A 17,208-nucleotide genomic window follows, 5' to 3' on the forward strand; every position below is an offset into this window, starting at 1 on the left:
ATCTCTCAGTTCCTAGGTAACCCTTATTGCCATGGGAAACTTGTAATTTGCATGTGTAATCATTTTTAGCCACCGACTAGTATTTAAATAGGCTGGAAAAAAATGATAGAATAGAACATGCAGTTGAAATTCAATCTGTAGTTTTGTATTTAAGTTGACTCATGGTAGATTGTGAAATTGTCCAAGTGGCTTGTAATTTTTGAAAGTTCGAATCAGTATGTGAAGGCATTTTCCATCAGCCAACAGAAATAGTCTTTCATTTCCTCAATTTACATGAAAAAGTTTCCTTTCCAATAATGGAAGGAGGGAGGGAGGGAGGGAGGGAGGAAGGGAGGAAGGGAGAGGGAAGGAGAGGGAGAGAGACAGACAGACACAGACAGACAGGGAGAGAGGGAGAGAGAAAGAGAGAGAGAGAGGGAGGGAGAGAGAGAGAGGGAGGGAGAGAGAGGAAGAGAGAGAAGGAAAGAAAGAAGGAAGGAAGGAGGAAAAAAGGAAAGAAAGAAGATGATAAAACATTTATTAAGTGCCAAACAAAGTGCTGAAAGTAGAGAAACAAGCAAGATAAATTGTTACCCTCAAGGAGCATCCATTCTGTGGTGGGGGAGATAACGCATAAAAGGCATGTAGAAAGTGGGGGCCTGGGAGAAGGTGCCTTAACAAAGGCAAAGCTTCTGGTGAGAAGGTGAAATACTTCGGAGAGTGAGAAAGTGAAGACAGGAGAGAAGTGAGCATGGCCTACATGCCTCGGGAAATGGTGATTTGGGCTAGGAATTCACCAGTCAGGAAAGTAGGTTTTAGAGAGGAGGCTTCTGCAGGGAGGGAAGGCCAATATATATGCTGAGGGTGATTTTAACAGGACTAAAAGCCAGGCACACTCTCAAAGTTTAGATAGCATCCATTAAAGATTATAGGAGAACCTCCAATCACCAGGCTTGGTGGTGAATACCTGGAGTCCCTGCTACTGGGGAAGCTGGGACTTCTGGATCAATCGGAATTACAGTAGAACTAAAGCTGATTTGATATTCACACTGTCTGCCACCAATAGGATGAGTCCCTGGGAATGGGGGGACTACCAGGGTACTTAAGAGTTGGAAAGAAAGCAGGTCAAAGCTCCTGTGCTGATTAGCAGTGAGGTCAAGCATGTAAGTGGCCCCTGCACTTCTAGTCTGAGTGACAAAGGGAGACCCAGATTTTTTTTAAAAAGCATCATGTATGTGGTAAACATTGTGTACTTTAAATGTTAATTCATATTTGGATAGGTCCCCCTTGTATTCAGCCTTGTCAGCAGCACAGACCATTAATGCCATCCTCAAAAAACAGAGTTTTACTCTGCGAGAACCTTAAATGGAACAGATCTGCAAAATAGTCTGTGATTATTGCTTGCTTCTAAGCCACAAAATTCAGTCCTGGGAAATTCAAAGAGAGATAGTCAGTAACCTTAGGAAAGCGTTTATTAACATCCTTTAATTGGGTGGGTTTAGTAAGAGCATTGAAGATAAGCAGCCCATTTTGATATAATCTTTTTCTTTCTTTTTTATATAAAAAAAAAACATTTCTAGAATGTGACTGCAAGCAACAAAAGCATCCATTCTCAACATTCAGAAACACCAGTGGTCAACGCAAGTGACACATCTGCAACTGAAGGTAGGCAACAAACCATCTTTCAGCCATGTAGAGAATTGAATTCAAATCTGCTTTCATAAAGCCACCATTTAAATCCCTCGGGATAAGTACTGCAACTCGTGATTTCATTGGCACAGATAAGGGGACTGTCTCCACCAATGGAAGGACCATGTTCCCTGCTGTTTATATCCCTGTAGAGCTTCTTGGAGTATATCTGCTCATAGTAGGAGTTATATAAATGTGCGCTGTTATTACATATGCATAGATACATACAAATATATACAGATTTGGAATCTTGGCATAGTGGCTAGAGAACTGACCTTGAAACTCAGAAGACCCTGGTCAGGTCCTTCCTCTGACATATCCTGACTGTGTAACCCTAGGTAAGCCCCTTGGTGCCTCAAGTGTCTAAGACTAAAAATTGTAGAGAAAGTGCCAGCTTCCATTGATGGAGGCAGTTTCCTCATCTGGAAGGTCTCCTTAATATGAAATCACAGATCTTGTTCCTATCTCCCATCTATATCTCCATCTCCATCTCTTTCTGTCTCTCTGTCTCTGTCTCTGTCTCTCTCTGTCTCACTCTCTCGCTCTTGCTCTTTCTTTCATCCTGTCTTTCTACCTCTGTCTTTCTCTGTCTGCTTATCCATGTCTATATCCATATCTGTTCAGAAGTTTCCAGCAATTTCCTACCCCGGTCTTGGATCTGCTGATGGGGCAGTTTCCCTGCATCAGTTTTTTTCTAAATTCTTTTTCACCTGTCACTAAGGGCCAGACTTTCCAAATTAATTTTTTCACTCTGCACCTAACCATTTCACTTGGGAAGACTATTACCTTTCAAATTTATACAATTCTTTGGAGTTTTAACAAAACATTAAATTATCTGTTTTAATCAGCCTGTATTAAAATATAGATTGTCTAGCTCAGGAGTTCTTCACCTGGGGTCAGCGAATTTGGATTTTTTTTTATTATTTAGGTAACTATATTTCAATATGATCACTTTCTTTTGTTTTATATTAAAAAACATAAGTTGGGGAATGATCCCTGGGCTCTTCCAGACAAGTCCCAGTTCTAAATATAAAGATGCCATTTCTGTCTAGTCCAGGGGTGGGGAACCTGCCGCCTCCCAGTCATATGTGGCCCTCTAAGTGCTCAAGTGCAGCCCTTTGATGGAATCTAAATTCACAAGTTTGGATTCTGTCAAAGGGCCACACTTAAGGACCTATAGGGCCATAGGTTCCCCACCCCTGGTCTAGGCCTTCCTTATCTTCAGCCTTTCTGAAAAGTATAACTGTTCCTGATAGATAGACAAGGCATTTGTGCTCATGCATTGACACTTTCTGTGACTACATTTGTGGATAAGCATTATTAACATGTGAGCTTCCTGGGTTGCTGGTGGGTTTGTTTTTTTTTTTATCGAGGAAGGGGGAAGTTTCACTAATATATTGTCAGTTCTGACAATTGGCTAACTCTGCAGTTGCTCAGTGGGCCATCTAATACATGGTTGCCTGAAGGTATTTCACAAATCCATATCTGTTCAATAACTATTCAAACTGATGCTCTCTGCCCTCTGGTCTAGGTTTCCTTTTTGTACTTGAAGGAAGTGGTGTCAGGGAAGGAGCTACTGATGCTTCTGTGTTTCCAGAGGGGCTCATTTCCTTGATTATTATAACTCTTAGCCAAAAAATGAATCCTAGGGCCTTCTCAGATTTCTGCTAGCATACATGAAAAGACATCCAAGATATTTGAGTGTTCAATGAACTGCAAGGGTTTCTATCATGTGAACCATGAAATTCTTCTACTTGGTATAAAGCCTTTCCGAGGTTGACTCCAACCTACCTTTCCAGAGTAGCCTTCTTGGACTGCACATTTAAGTCTGACCAAACTGGCCCTCAGACATGGTATTCCATCTTGTGTCTCCATGCCTTTGAAAGGGTTGTCTCCTGTGTTTGGAATGACCTCCCTTTCCCCCTTCCCTCCTTAGAATCCCTTGTTTCCTTCACAACTCAGCTTCCTCCTCCCAATTACCTTGTATCTGTTTTGTGTATATGTTTTTTCTCTCTGATGGTTTCATTTTATATCTTTGGATCCCCGGTGCCTGGCAGCTGAACACCATGCCTACCACTGTAGAGGGATTTAATAAATGTTTGCTGATTGATTGAGACTCTCCAAGGTGTCCAATGAATCATTCACAGCTTCGTCAATACCTATCCTCCTCATTCTCAGGTCTCTAAGCATTTGGAGAATATTCCCAGGAACTTATCAATTTTTCCACTTAAGGCCTTTCCCCTACACAGTCACAAGGAAAAAGAATTGGGGAAGTTTGGAGGGGGGAGAAGAAGAGGAAGGATATCCATTTTCATAGTTGTTGAATTTTAGAGAATCATAGAATCCTGGAATTTTAGTGTGGAAGTGTCCTCTGGAAACATCACTTCACTGTAACATACCAGAAAAGTGGTCATCCAGTCTCTGCTTGAAGACCTTCAAACAAGGGGAAACCCACCAGTCAATCAAACAGCCAACCAACAAGTATTTTACACTCCTATTACGTATCAGGCACTGTGCTAAGAGATGCAAAGACAAATGCAAAACTGTCCCTGCCCCCAAGAAGTTCACTTAACAAGGGAATGTAACATGTAAAACTCATAGGTGTATATGATACATAGAAAGCAGATAAAAGGTGACTTTTGAGGAACTAAGCAGCTAGGGGAACCAGGAAAGGCTTCTCACTGAAGGTGGTGCTTGAGCTGAGTCTTAAAAGAAACGAGGGGTGGATTCCAAGAGATAGCTATGAGGAGGGAGAGCATTTCAGGCATGGGGATAATTATAATGCAAAGACATGGAGGTGGGAAATGAAATGTTATATGTGAAGAACAGTAAACAGACCAGTATAAGCAGACTGCAGAGTATGTAGAGGGAGGTAATGTGTAAGAAGACTGGAAAGGTAGGCAGGGACCAGGCAATAGAGAGCTTTGAATGCAAAACAGGATTTCATATTTGACCCTAGAGGTAATCAAGAGACACTAGATTTTACTGGGGCAATTAGGTGGCCCCATAGATAGTGCTAGGTGTGGAGTTCACAGGATCTGAGATATATACTAGCTGTGTGACCCTGGGCAGATCATTTAACCCTGTTGGTCTCAGTTTCCTCATCTGTCAAATGAACTAGAAGGAAATGGCAAACCCCTCTAGTATCTTTGCCAAGAAAACCGCAAATGGGGTCATGAAGAGTCAGCTGAAAACAGTTGAACAACATTCTTGTAAAGGAACACAGTTAGACTTCTGCTGTAAGAATTTTGATTGGGCAGCTGTGTGGAGGATGGTTTGGAGAAGGGAGACATTTGAGTCAGTAAGACCAGGAAGCTCCTTCCGTAATCCAGCACCACCTCCTGGAGTGATCCAGGCCATCTTGGGACTCCTGATATGGAACCTAAATTTACTTTTTGTAACTTTCCGCCCTTGGTTCTGCTTCCTGGGTCCGTGTGGAACAAATCCTATTCCTCTTCACATGACACTTCTTCAAATACTTAAAAACAGCTGTCATGGATCTGCTTAATCTTCTCTTCTACAGATTAAACATCTCTAGTTCTTTCAATCAGTTCTCACCTGACTCAGCTGAAGGCCTTTCTCCATCTTGGTTGAACTTACACTGGCCACTTCCTAGTGCCCTTCTTGTGCTGTGGTGCCTAGATCTGAACCCAGTGCTTCAGAGGCAGTTTGACAAGTGCACAGGATGGTGTGCCACAATCCGCTCCTTATTCCTGGAAGATATGCTTCTCTTAAGGAAGCCCAAGATCTCATTAACTCTTTTTCCTTTGTCCTAATTTTATTAAATTCTGTTTTCTTTTTTTATTATTATAATTTTTTATTTTTATAAACTTTTTATTATTATAAACTTGGCAAACATCAACAACCATGAACATTTTTACATATAAAAAACAGAAAAAGATTTATATGAAACTGCAAATAGCATTAACTTTCTTGGCTGCCATATCATACTTCTGACTCCTATTGAGCTTGCGGTCCACTGAAACCTCCAGATCCTTTTCAGACAAGCTGCTGGCTAATCACCTCTTCCCCACTGTTCATTAGCGAGATTGACTTTTTCACCCAAATGTAAGACTTTATATTTATCCCTTTTGAATTTTGTCTTACTACATTCAGCCTAGTTCTCTACTGCTTCAGGATCTCTTTGGACTCTAGCTGCATCATCCCATGTGTTAGCTATCCTTCCAACTTTGTGTTGTTTACAGGTGGGACGTGTATGCCCTCTATTCCTTTATCCAAGTCACTAATAGCCATGTTAAGCAGCAAAAGGTCAAGCTTAGATCTTTGTGGGGGCTCCTGGGGGCTCGGTTCCAGGCTGTTTGAGACTTCCTCTTTCTGTCTCCTTGCCATTGCCACATTATGTCTCAGTGTTGAAAAATTCTCCTGCCAGAGTGAGCCAGCTGACTTCCCCAGGGTTTGTTTTCAGAGGGTACATCTCCCAGCTCTTTGAGTAACTCTTCTGTGTTGATTTTAGACAGTATAACTAGCAGCTGGCCTCACCACAGTTATATGATTCCTTGGGAAAGGAAATACCTGCTGAGGCCTATGGCAACTAATTTTTATTTAACGCCCTTTCCACAAGGGTTGGGCTGGGGCTGTCATCAGCACAGCCACAACCATGGATGGAGAACCAAGTATCAGACAGAGGTGGATCTGTCTAGGGTCTCTGGGCAGAAGAATCTCTCCTGAGCTCTCATTCATTCTCTTGAAAGCATTCCAAAAGTCAATATATGACCCCAGAATTGACCTGGAGAGAGGCATAGGGGCAAGAAAGGTGTCTGCAGAGTCAGAATTACTTGGGTTCAAATCCCACCTCGGCCACATATTGATTGCGTGCCCTTGGCAAGTCACTTAATCTAAGTAGGCACCTTGGACAGAGTCCTGGAGAGGGAGTCAGTTCAAATCCTATCTCAGATGTTAGGCAATGGGCTTAATCTATTTTAGCTTCAGTTTTCTCATCTGTAAAATGGGGATAATAATAGTGTCTGCCTTATAAAGTTGTTGTGAGGATTAACATATTTGTACAATGATTTTTGCACACTCTAAAGCTATATTTAAATGTTGGCCATTATTTTTTACAAACACTGGATCTCCCCTTCTAGAAGCACCAAGGTAACTGGGGCTGGGGAGGAGGGAGAAAGGACCAAATCAAGCACGGGGATTATTGCTTAGCAACCTGTAACAGTGAAACACACTGGGGGAGAAGTGGCTGCCTGGATCCCAGACTGAGCATACACACTAATTCATGGGTGAGTTTTCTAATGAACCAAGGACAGATGGTTATATATTAAATTGCTGTTCATCTCCAGCTCTGCCCTGAAAGCAGGAAAAGAAAGATCTACCCTGTGTGGGGCTGGGGAGGGAAGGGGGAGAAACAAGCTAGGAAGAGGTATTCTTTCCACTCAGAGACTTGAATAAAATTAATTCTTTGTACATTGAGTACACATAAGAATAGGGACAGTGAGTGTGGGTGAGAAGGCACCTTGTGTTCCGATAGAAGGAAAACCCCCTTTAGAAAGCTTGTCGCCTGTTAACAAAAGAGTTGGCAAGCATTTATTAAGGACTCGTGACATGTCAATAATAATAATGGCCAGTGTTTACCTAGTCCCTTAAGGCTTACAAAGGACTTTGCATTTATTATCTCCTTGGCTCCTCACAACAACCCTGGGAGGTAAGTGCATTTCACAGACAAGGAAATTAAAGCAGAGGGTAAGTGACTTTCCTAGAATTGTTCTTGTCATTCTTCATGACCCCATTTTGAGGTTTTCTTGGCAAAGATCCTAGAGTGTTTTGCCCATTTCCTTCTCCAGCTCATTGGACAGATGAAGAAACTGAGGCACATAGGGTTAAGCAATTGCCCAGAGTTACACAGCTAGGTGGGATTTGAACTGATGAAGATGTGTTCTCCTGATTCCAGGCCCATTGCATCACCTAGCTGCCCTTAGGGAATACCTCACTTCTTAGGAATATCCAGCAAATAAATGTGTGGGGGCAGGAATAGAACTCATTTCTTCCTAACTCCTAAATCCAGTACTCAATCCACCCAGCCACCTAGTGCCAGGGACTGGGCTAAGAGCCAGAGACATAGAGAAAAGTCCAAACAGTCCCTGCCTTAGTTTTCAGATGAAGAAATTAAAGCTATCTATAATCATATAAAAAATGCTCTAAATCACTATTGATAAGAGAAATGCAAATTAAATCAATTTTGAGGTACTACCTCACACTATCAGATTGGCTAATATAGCAAAAAAGGAAAATGATAAATGTTGGAGAAGATGTGGAAAAATTGGAATGCTAATGCATTGTTGGTGGAGTTGTGAACTGATCTAACCATTCTGGTGAGCCATTTGGAACTTGCCCAAAGGGATATAAAATTGTGCATACTCTTTGACCCAGCAATACCATTGCTAGATCTGTATCCCAAAGAGATTTTAAGAAGGGGTGAAAATGACCTACTTGTATGAAAATATCTGTAGCAGTTCTTTTCGTGGTGGCAAAGAATTGGAAACTGAGGAGATCTCCATCTATTGGGAAATGGTTGAACAAGTAGTGGTTTATGAATGTAATGGAATACTACTGCACTATAAGAAATGATGAGCAGGTGGATTTCAGAAAAACTGATGACTGATGAGAAAAACATATGAACTGATGCTAAGTGAAGTGAGCAGAACCAGGAGAACATTGTACATAGTAACAGCAACATTGATTGATGACTGACTTTGATAGACTTAGCTCTTCTCAACAATACAATGATCTAAGATAATTCCAAAAGACTCTTGATGGAAGATGCTATCCATATCCAGAGAAAGAACTAGAGTCTGAGTGCAGATCAAAGCATACTATTATCTCTTTTTTTGGTTTGTTTTTTTCTTGTGGTTTTCCCCTTTTGCTCTGATTCTTCTTTCGCACCATGACTAATGGGGCAATATGTTTAATATGATTGCACATGTATAGCCTATATTAGGTTGCATGCTGTCTTGGGAAGGGGGAGGGGAGGAAAAGAGGGAGAAAAAATTTGGAACTCAAAATCTTATAAAAGTGAATGTTGAAAACTGTCTTTACATGTAATTGGAAAAAAATAAAATACTATTAAGTGAGGGAAGAAAACCAAAAACCAAAAGCAATCCCTTCCTTCCAGGAGGTCACTTTCTAAAGGGGAAGAGAACTTGTATAAATCACTAGATAAGTACAAAGGGGATGGAAGGTAGTCTCAGATACGATCTTGGCAGCTGGGGGGGCTGGGAAGGGCCTCCTGTAGAAGGTAGGGTTTGGACTGTTAAATAAACCCCAATCAAAACTGAATGGATATCCCCAAGAGATCATAAAAATGGGAAAGGGTCCCACATGTACAAAAATATTTATAGCAGCACTCTATGTAGTTGCCAAAAACTGGAAGTCAAGGGGATGTCCATCAATTGGGGAATGGCTGAATAAATTATGGTATATGAATGTAATGGAGTACTATTGTGCCATAAGAAATGATGAACAAGAAGACTTCAGAGAGGCCTGGAAGGACTTATATGACCTGATGCTGAGTGAAAGGAGCAGAACCAGGAGAACTTTATGCACAGCAACGACCACAGTGTGTGAGAGTTTTTTCTGGTAGACTTAGAATTTTGTAATAACACAAGAACTTCTTACAAAAAAAAAACCAAAAACCAAAAACCAAAAAACTGAATGGATAAAGCAATCACCTTTGCCCCCCTTTCTTTTATCTGACCAGGAGAATTTGCCCTGGAAAGAGGCTCATAAATAATGTTGTCCCCTAGCAATTTGGGTCATTCTGCATATAAAATATTGACTGTTTAAGGGTGTCTGCACAGGCCTTTTCACTTCTAGAGCCAGGTACTACACAGCGGCAATCAGAAAGGACATCTTGATCTTTGATCCCAACAGATCTATTGTCCTTGATGTCTCCTTATCATCATTTTTTAAAAAATGGGTTCCCAGAGTGAATGTTTATATAAAAGTCTGTTCCCAGATGCTTGGTTTTTCATCTCATTCAGCCCCCAAATCCTAGAAGCAAAAGATTTTGAGGGCAGGAAGTCCTGAATCTATTATGGTTCTACCACACGTAAATACCCTTTCTCAGCACACAAAAGCCAACTTACTGGTCAGTGGAGGCTCTGTTAAAGAGACAAACGAACATGAAATGAAACCTTAGTTTAGATTCCAAGTCCAGTAAGTTTTGTTTGTTATTGAGGAAACAATTATCTTTAAAACATAAACACATTTCCAAAGCCTTTTTTTGTCTGAATGTGAGCCAGCGATACACTGCAACATTTTATTTATTGATGTTCTTAATTATCCAATACTTCTGCACATTTTTAGTGCAAAGATAATTGATATTTATAAAGATAACCCAATGACCTGCATGGTTGTTAAATACCTTCTGAATTATTAAAGATAAAATTATGCCAGTGTAACTTGAGTAGTTTAAAATGATTTTCTTTGCAAGTTGGTAATCCATGTGTTTATGGCATAGGATGATAGATTTAGAACTACAAAGCACTTTAGAGGTCATATAGTTCAACCCCCACCTCCCATTTTATAGATGGGGAAACTGAAACCCAGAAATTTAGTGATTTGCCCAAGACCACTCAGGGTGTAGAGCCAGCTTTGAAATAGCATTGCATGACTCCAAATCTAGCATACATTGTGCCTTATGCCACATGGCTTACTGTACCAATATTGGTTCTTCAGACATTACAAAGCTCTGTAATTCACAAATCACCTGACATCATTACAGAATGGCAGAATTTGAGAGTTGGAAGGGGCTTCACTGGCCATCTTAGTAAACTCATACAAGTAAGAGATTCCCATTATCATATACCCAAGAAGTTGTTGCCTGGTTTATGATTGAAGTCTTCCAAAGACTGACAACTTATTGCCTCTTGAGGAAACACATTCTACTTACTGGAAGCCCTAACTTTTAGGAAGTTTTTCCTTCATATCAAGCCTAAATTTGCTTCTTGGTAATGCCCACCTATTACTTCTGCTCTACCCTCTGGGACCAAGCAGGACAAGTCTAACGCTCCCTTGACAAGATAGCCCTTTAAACATTTGAAGAAAGCTTGCACATTCCTCTAGAGTCTTCTTCAGGTTAAACATACCCAGGTCTATGATCCTCATAAGTTATGGAGGTCATGACTCATGAGTCACCACAGCCTTTCTTGGGTTGAACACCCTACATCTTATCAATGCCCTTCTACCATGGTGCTCAGAGCTGAACACAATACATCAGCTAAGGTTGGAAGGGGGCACAGCATGGTGGGGCTATTACCTCCTGTCTTAATGTAGCCCAAGATTGAATTAGCATTTTTGGCTGCCAAATCACACTACTGACTCACATCAGGCTTTCAGTCCCTTAAAATCTCCAGATCTTTTTCAGAATTACTGATATCAAATCATGTTTCTCCCAGTCTTACACTTATGAAGTTGATTATTTTGTAGCTAAGCATGACTTTACATTTATCTCTCCTGATTTTCATTGAATTAGATTTAGATTGGTCTAGTCCAGTGGTATCAAATTGAAATAGAAACAAAGGCCACCAAACTATGTGTGGGGATCTTCACAGGCTACACATTGACTTAGAGAACCACAAATTAACATTGTTTCTGTTTTATTTTATTTATTTTGTTAAATATTTCCAAATTACATTTTAATCTGGTTCAGTCCTACACTGAGGAGTGTTGTGGGCTGCATGTGACTTGCTGGACCAGGGTCTGACATCTTTGTTCTAGCTGGTTCGTATCATAATATGTTGCCTATTCCTGCTGGCTGGATGCCATCTGCAAATTTGATGATCATACCTTTATATCTTTTTCTAAAACATTGATAAGAATGTTCAATAGCAGAGGGCTAAGAATAGATCCCTGGGAAGTTCCATTGAAGACGCCAGCCATATTGACATTGAACCATTTATCATAGTTAACTGTATGGCCACCGTCCAACAGCTTCTGAATCCAACTGATTAGATTATCTTTTAGTCCATATTTATCTTCTCCATAAGAATAGTAAGAGATACTTTATCAAAAGTTTTGTGATTAAAAAAGCATATATGTATATTTTATGTACACATATAGCATATATACATATACACACAAATATATCTTTGTATATATACACATATACTCGTATAGCATGAAGCTTTAAAAGGAAAGAGATCAAATGGAGTAGAAGGTTCTTAAGAATAAAACTAGACAATTATGAATGAATTTGAGATCATTCAAAGAAAATGTGGCAGCACTTAAAGATATACAAGAAGCTCTCTGATCAACCTGGAATTTTAAAAAGATATATACAAATGATAGGAAGTGTGTGTGTGTGTGCATGCGTGCCGTGCGTGCATGTGTGAAGAAATATGCACCTAAAGACAAATACAAGAATAACATCAGAAATGAGCCAAGAGTTATTCAATGGATATCAAATCTCAAATCTGGCTCTCTCATTCTTTTTCTCTTATTTATTTGTTTATTTATTTGGAAGGGGGAAGGCAAGGCAATTGGGGTTAAGTGACTTGCCCAAGGTCACACAATAAGTGTCAAATATCTGAGGTCAGATTTGAACTCAGGTCCTCTTGACTCCAGAACTGGTGCTCTTTTTATTATACTACCTAGCTGCCCCTCTTTTTCTCTTACTTAGCTGCAATTAATTTAAAGGATGCTAGAAGCCAGGGCCTACCAAGAGAAACAGAGCATCATACTATGCAGAATCCATATGAAATCATGTAGGGAGTGTGGGGAACTGTATAAGATTTGGAACCTGGGCATCCTGACTGGGTATCTCTCATTCTGATCACCAGATCTCATTACTTTATTTATCCATTGAACAACCCCTGTTTACTGGACCAGCCTCCCAGCTCAGTTCATATATCTCTGTACGTTGACTTTCTCTCTGCATGGTATTCCATAAGACTTCTTCTAATTCTAAATCTACAATCTGATAATGTCCCAAACTTCAGGGCCCACCTGGCATGTTGTACCATGGAAAGAATGCCCTTATCATTCTTCCAAAACTCTCTCTAAAGTTACCAATGATCTCTTAACTGCCATATCCAAGGGCCTTTTCTCAATCCTCATTCTCCTTGATCACTCTGTTGCCTTCCACACTGCTAATCACCACTTCCTGCTTGATCTTATCTTCTCTCTAGGTTTTCAGTATATCTTCTTCTCCCTCCTGGTTCTCCTTCTACCTATCTGACTGTTCCTTCTTCTTTGCTAGATCCTCATCCATGTTAGGCTCACTAACCATGAATATCCCACAAGGCTCTGCATTGGGCCCTCATCCCTTCTCCCTCTATATTACTTCACTTAGTGATCTCCTCCTCTCTGATGGCTTTAATTACCTGATCTATGCTGTCAAAGTGATCTTCCAAAAACTCAGATGTGACCATGTCACTTTCCTATTCAATCATCTGCAGTGGCTCAAAACAAAGTCACTATTTCTCTAATGTCATGGTCTTCTTCAAAAACCAAGGACAAACACATCAATCCAGGATCAAATATAAAACCCTCTTTGGCATTCAAAGTCCTTCCCCTTTTTGTTCTTCTTGGGCAGCTAGGTGGTGCAGTGGATAGAGCACCAATGCAGGAGTCAGGAGGATTTGAGTTCAAATCTCACCTTAGACATTTGACACTCACTAGCTGTGTGACCTTGGGCAAGTCACTTGACCCCAATTGCCTCATCCTGGGTCATCTGCAGTCATCCTGATGAATATCTGGTCACTGGATTCAGATGGCTCTGGAGGAGAAGTGAGGCTGGTGACCTGCACAGCCCTCCCTCACTCAAAACAAAGTCAAGTGCAAGTCATGTCATTATTTCTCTGATGGCATGGTCTTCTTTGGCAACAAAGGACAAAGACAAAACCTTTCTATTCTCTTTATATTTTACCTGTCACCCTCCCCCCACCTCTCCACCCCACCATGTAGACTGTGATCCAGTCACACTAACTTCCTTGTTTTTCCTTGCACAAGATCTTTCATCTCCTGATCTTGGGCATTTTCACTATTTGTCCACCATGCCTAGAATTCTCTCCCTCCCCAGCTCTGCCTCCTGTCTTTCCTGGCTTCCTTCAAGTCCCAGCTAAAATCCTTCCTTCTAGGGAAGCCTTTCCTGACCCATCTTAATCCTAAAGCCTTTCATCTAAGATTATCTCCAATTTATCTTATACATGGCTTGTTTATACATAGTTAGTACATAGAAAAAGTTTGCATGTTTTCTCCCTTTTTATTGTGAGTTTCTTAAGAGCAGAGACTGTTCTTTGCCTTTCTTTGTATCCCAAGTGCTTAGTATAATGCCTAGCACACAATAGGCATTTAATAAAGGTAGAAAAACCCTTAGTCATAGCCCGTGACAGGTCCCATTCCTGGTTCTATTTTCCTTGGGAAGGATTAGGGAGAATAATACTACCTGGGACAAATTATATCCTAGGGCACTGAAAGAATTTGCAACCCCAAAGAGATCAAAGGATGAAGAATTCTTGTATACAAAAATATTTGTAGCAGTCTTGTTATTACAGCAAAAAACTGGAAACTAAGGGGAGTGTTTATCAGTTGAGAAGAGGCATGAATAAACAGTAGCTGTTATGAAAAAGGTCTGGGGTTCTAATGGACTGAAAGCACAGTATAATTCAGTAATGTGATTTGACACTGAAAAAAAAAAATAATGTAGTCTTGGGCTGTGAGGACAGATAGGTGATGCAGTGAATAGAGTGTTGGGCCTGAAGTCAGGAAGATTCATTTTCCTGAGTTCAAATCTAGCCTCAGACACTTATTAGCTATGTGACCCAGTTTGCCTCAGTTTCTTCATCAGTAAAATGAGATGGAGAAGGAAATAGTGAACTGCTCTAGTATCTTTACCAAGAAAACCCCAAACGGGGTCACAAAGAGGTGGAACTGACTGAACAACTACACTCTTAAGAGATAATAAAATTATCTGTGGCAAACTGTTGTTATGCTGGATGAGTTCCTCATCAGCATTCTTAACCACTGGCATCCAGTATGTTTATTTGCTCAAGGGTTGCCAATTAATTCAAAGATTAGCCCAGGAAAACTATAATTAGGAAGTAAGGTCACCACCCACAAAATCATATCATGCATTGCAAAGCCAAATATAGATGACTTCTGGATTTTCTGGATCATTGCTCTTTTTGTTTTGGGGGAAAAAATTTAGCTGCATCAGCACTTAGAAATGAATTGTGAACAGTGACATAAAGGAGTAGGGTGGAAAGTGACTGGAGTGTATGTCTTATCCAAAGCTCCTTTACATAATGATTGTGGGGAAAAACTTTGGATTTCTTTGTTATTTTTCCCTACCCACCCCCATATAGCATATTATCAGCATTTTAAAGCCATAGGTACTTAATTATTATTATTTTAGGTGACTCTGAAGGCTATTGGGTACACAATACATTGATTTATAACTGTGGTTGATAAAGGATTCTAATCCACTTACAATCCTGTACATTTGTAGCACAGTTGGTGTTGGCATCTAACCCAATTCCAAATTGTGCCACCCTTGTGCTGAGCAGCCTTAGTGGAGGAACAGATGGAAGAGAGGAGAAGTTGGGATGTCACTCTGAGTAGGGGTTTGACATAGACAATTTAAAGGAATGTGATTGATCTGTAGTGGGTGGGTACTCAGTCCCTAGCCCACAATCATCAGATACTCCCTAGTGGAGGCTTGTGCTTCTTCACATCCAGACATAAGTAATCTAGTCCACTAGGATCTATGTGGAACTGATACAAATTTGCATGAGGTAGATCTGTGCCCCTCAGAGGGCATTAATCAAGAATTAATTATTCTCAAGGGGAAAAATGCAAACCATTCATAATCTGTAGCAAGAGCTGATCAAACTCTTTAATGAGAGAAATGCAAAAGAAAAAAACACTTAGAGAAACAATATTGTAGCCATAAAGTTGTCAAAGACAGTTAAAAATAATGCAATTCAACATTGTCAAGGATGGGGAAAACGGACACTGAGTTACACGACTGGGTAGAGTTGTGAATTGTACAATTTTGGGGAGAAGGATCTGGCACTAAAAATAAGTTACTAAAATGGACAAACCCTAGTGATTCCAATAATATTCATTGGAATAGGGTTTTTAATGTTATTACTATACAGCACTCCCACCAATTCACATCATCATCTTCTCTATAACTTAGAGTCTTAGAGAGTCAGCTAAAGAACCAAGAGGTTAAATGACTTGACCAGAGGAACAAAGAGAGATAGTACTTGAACTCAGGTGATATTAATTACCACATGGCCTCACAACAGTAATGATAACCAAACTTATAAAGCACTTCAAGGTTGGCAAAGCATGTTGCATATATTATCTCATTTGATCTTCCCAACAACCTTGAAAGGTAGGTGCTAACATATTTTTTTTTTAAATAAAAAATCCTTTTGTATAGCAATTAACAGTTTTACCAAGTACTTTCTTCACAACCCTGGGAGGTAGGAGTACAAGTATTCTTATTTTCATTTTACTAATGAGGAACTAGAACCTAGTTACATAGCTAGTAAGTGTTCTTTTTCTCCTAAATTTATTACATTGCCTCAGTAATGTCACCTTACTTCTTGGGGCCTCAGTTTTTCCACTTGTAAAATGAAAGGATTAGGAGATTTTTTAAAGTGTCTTTTCTACCTCGAAATTTTATTTTACAGATAAGTTGGGCCAAGGTTAAGTGATTTGCCCAGGATTATAAGGCAGTGTCTGAGATGGGATTTGAACTCAGGTCTTTCTGACTCTAAGTCCGGTGCTCTATTCGGACTATATTGCTAAAGATGCTATTAAAAAGGAGTCTGGACTCCTGAGATCTGGTTTAACTATACTGCAAACTTGTTATAAGACCTTTGACAGTCATTTCAGCTCTCTGGATACCAGTTTTCTCCTCTGTAAAATGGGAGGGGAGGTAGAAATTGGACCCAAATGGTTTCCCAAGTGGATGCAAGCAAGTTAGCTTCTACTCTAGCAAAAAAATAAAACAAAACAAATATTGTACCCAACTGAATAAAGAAATCCACTGAGAATTGCTATCTCCTCTACCTCAGAACTGCACAGAGAGTCAACCAGAAGTACGTGGGCCAAAACAAACACTGATAGGGGCAGGCAAACAAACCATCTCTTATCACCAGTCAGGCCAGAGATACTTGTGGCCTGCAAGGGCTTGCATGTGGTGGCAGTGAGCCTGGAGGGCTCCCCTGAGAAGCCTCATGGTGGTTGGGAACACATGGGAGGGACTTTTGATGTGACAGGAAAGGTCACTATCCCTTTGGGTACAATAGTACTCAGACCAGGAGCCCCCTGTCCCAAGGGCTCCAAGGTCCTAAGCACTCTGACCTGAGATGCCACGAACTCTGAACCTCAAAGATCCAGAGGGGCCCAATTTCAGGAGGTAGAAGTCAGTGTGGGGGCCTAGGGAACAAGGACAAGACCACAATGTTCTCCCCACCCACCCAAAGTTGCAGAAGACGTTATCCTGAGCAAGTCTCTGAACTTTTCAGTGCCCCAACAAACTCTCTTAAACTATAAATT

The 17,208-nt window shown here is 40.4% G+C and overlaps 1 protein-coding gene across 3 annotated transcripts in view; it reads left to right on the plus strand.

The window, feature by feature from the left end:
• The window catches only part of EFCAB5 (EF-hand calcium binding domain 5), a 161,872-nt gene that overhangs the window by 14,073 nt on the left and 130,591 nt on the right, over nucleotides 1–17,208 (plus strand). For 2 of the 3 annotated variants that reach the window (XM_072639852.1, XM_072639853.1), the window contains exon 3: nucleotides 1,560–1,644. In XM_072639852.1, the coding sequence (XP_072495953.1) occupies nucleotides 1,560–1,644 (85 nt within the window). Of the gene's footprint in view, nucleotides 1–1,559; nucleotides 1,645–6,828; nucleotides 6,918–17,208 lie in introns of those variants that run through there. The other variant, XM_072639854.1, reaches the window with a different exon arrangement.

The sequence above is a fragment of the Notamacropus eugenii genome, chromosome 2, assembly GCF_028372415.1.
Source record: "Notamacropus eugenii isolate mMacEug1 chromosome 2, mMacEug1.pri_v2, whole genome shotgun sequence".
In the NCBI taxonomy this organism is placed as follows: Eukaryota; Metazoa; Chordata; class Mammalia; order Diprotodontia; family Macropodidae; genus Notamacropus; species Notamacropus eugenii.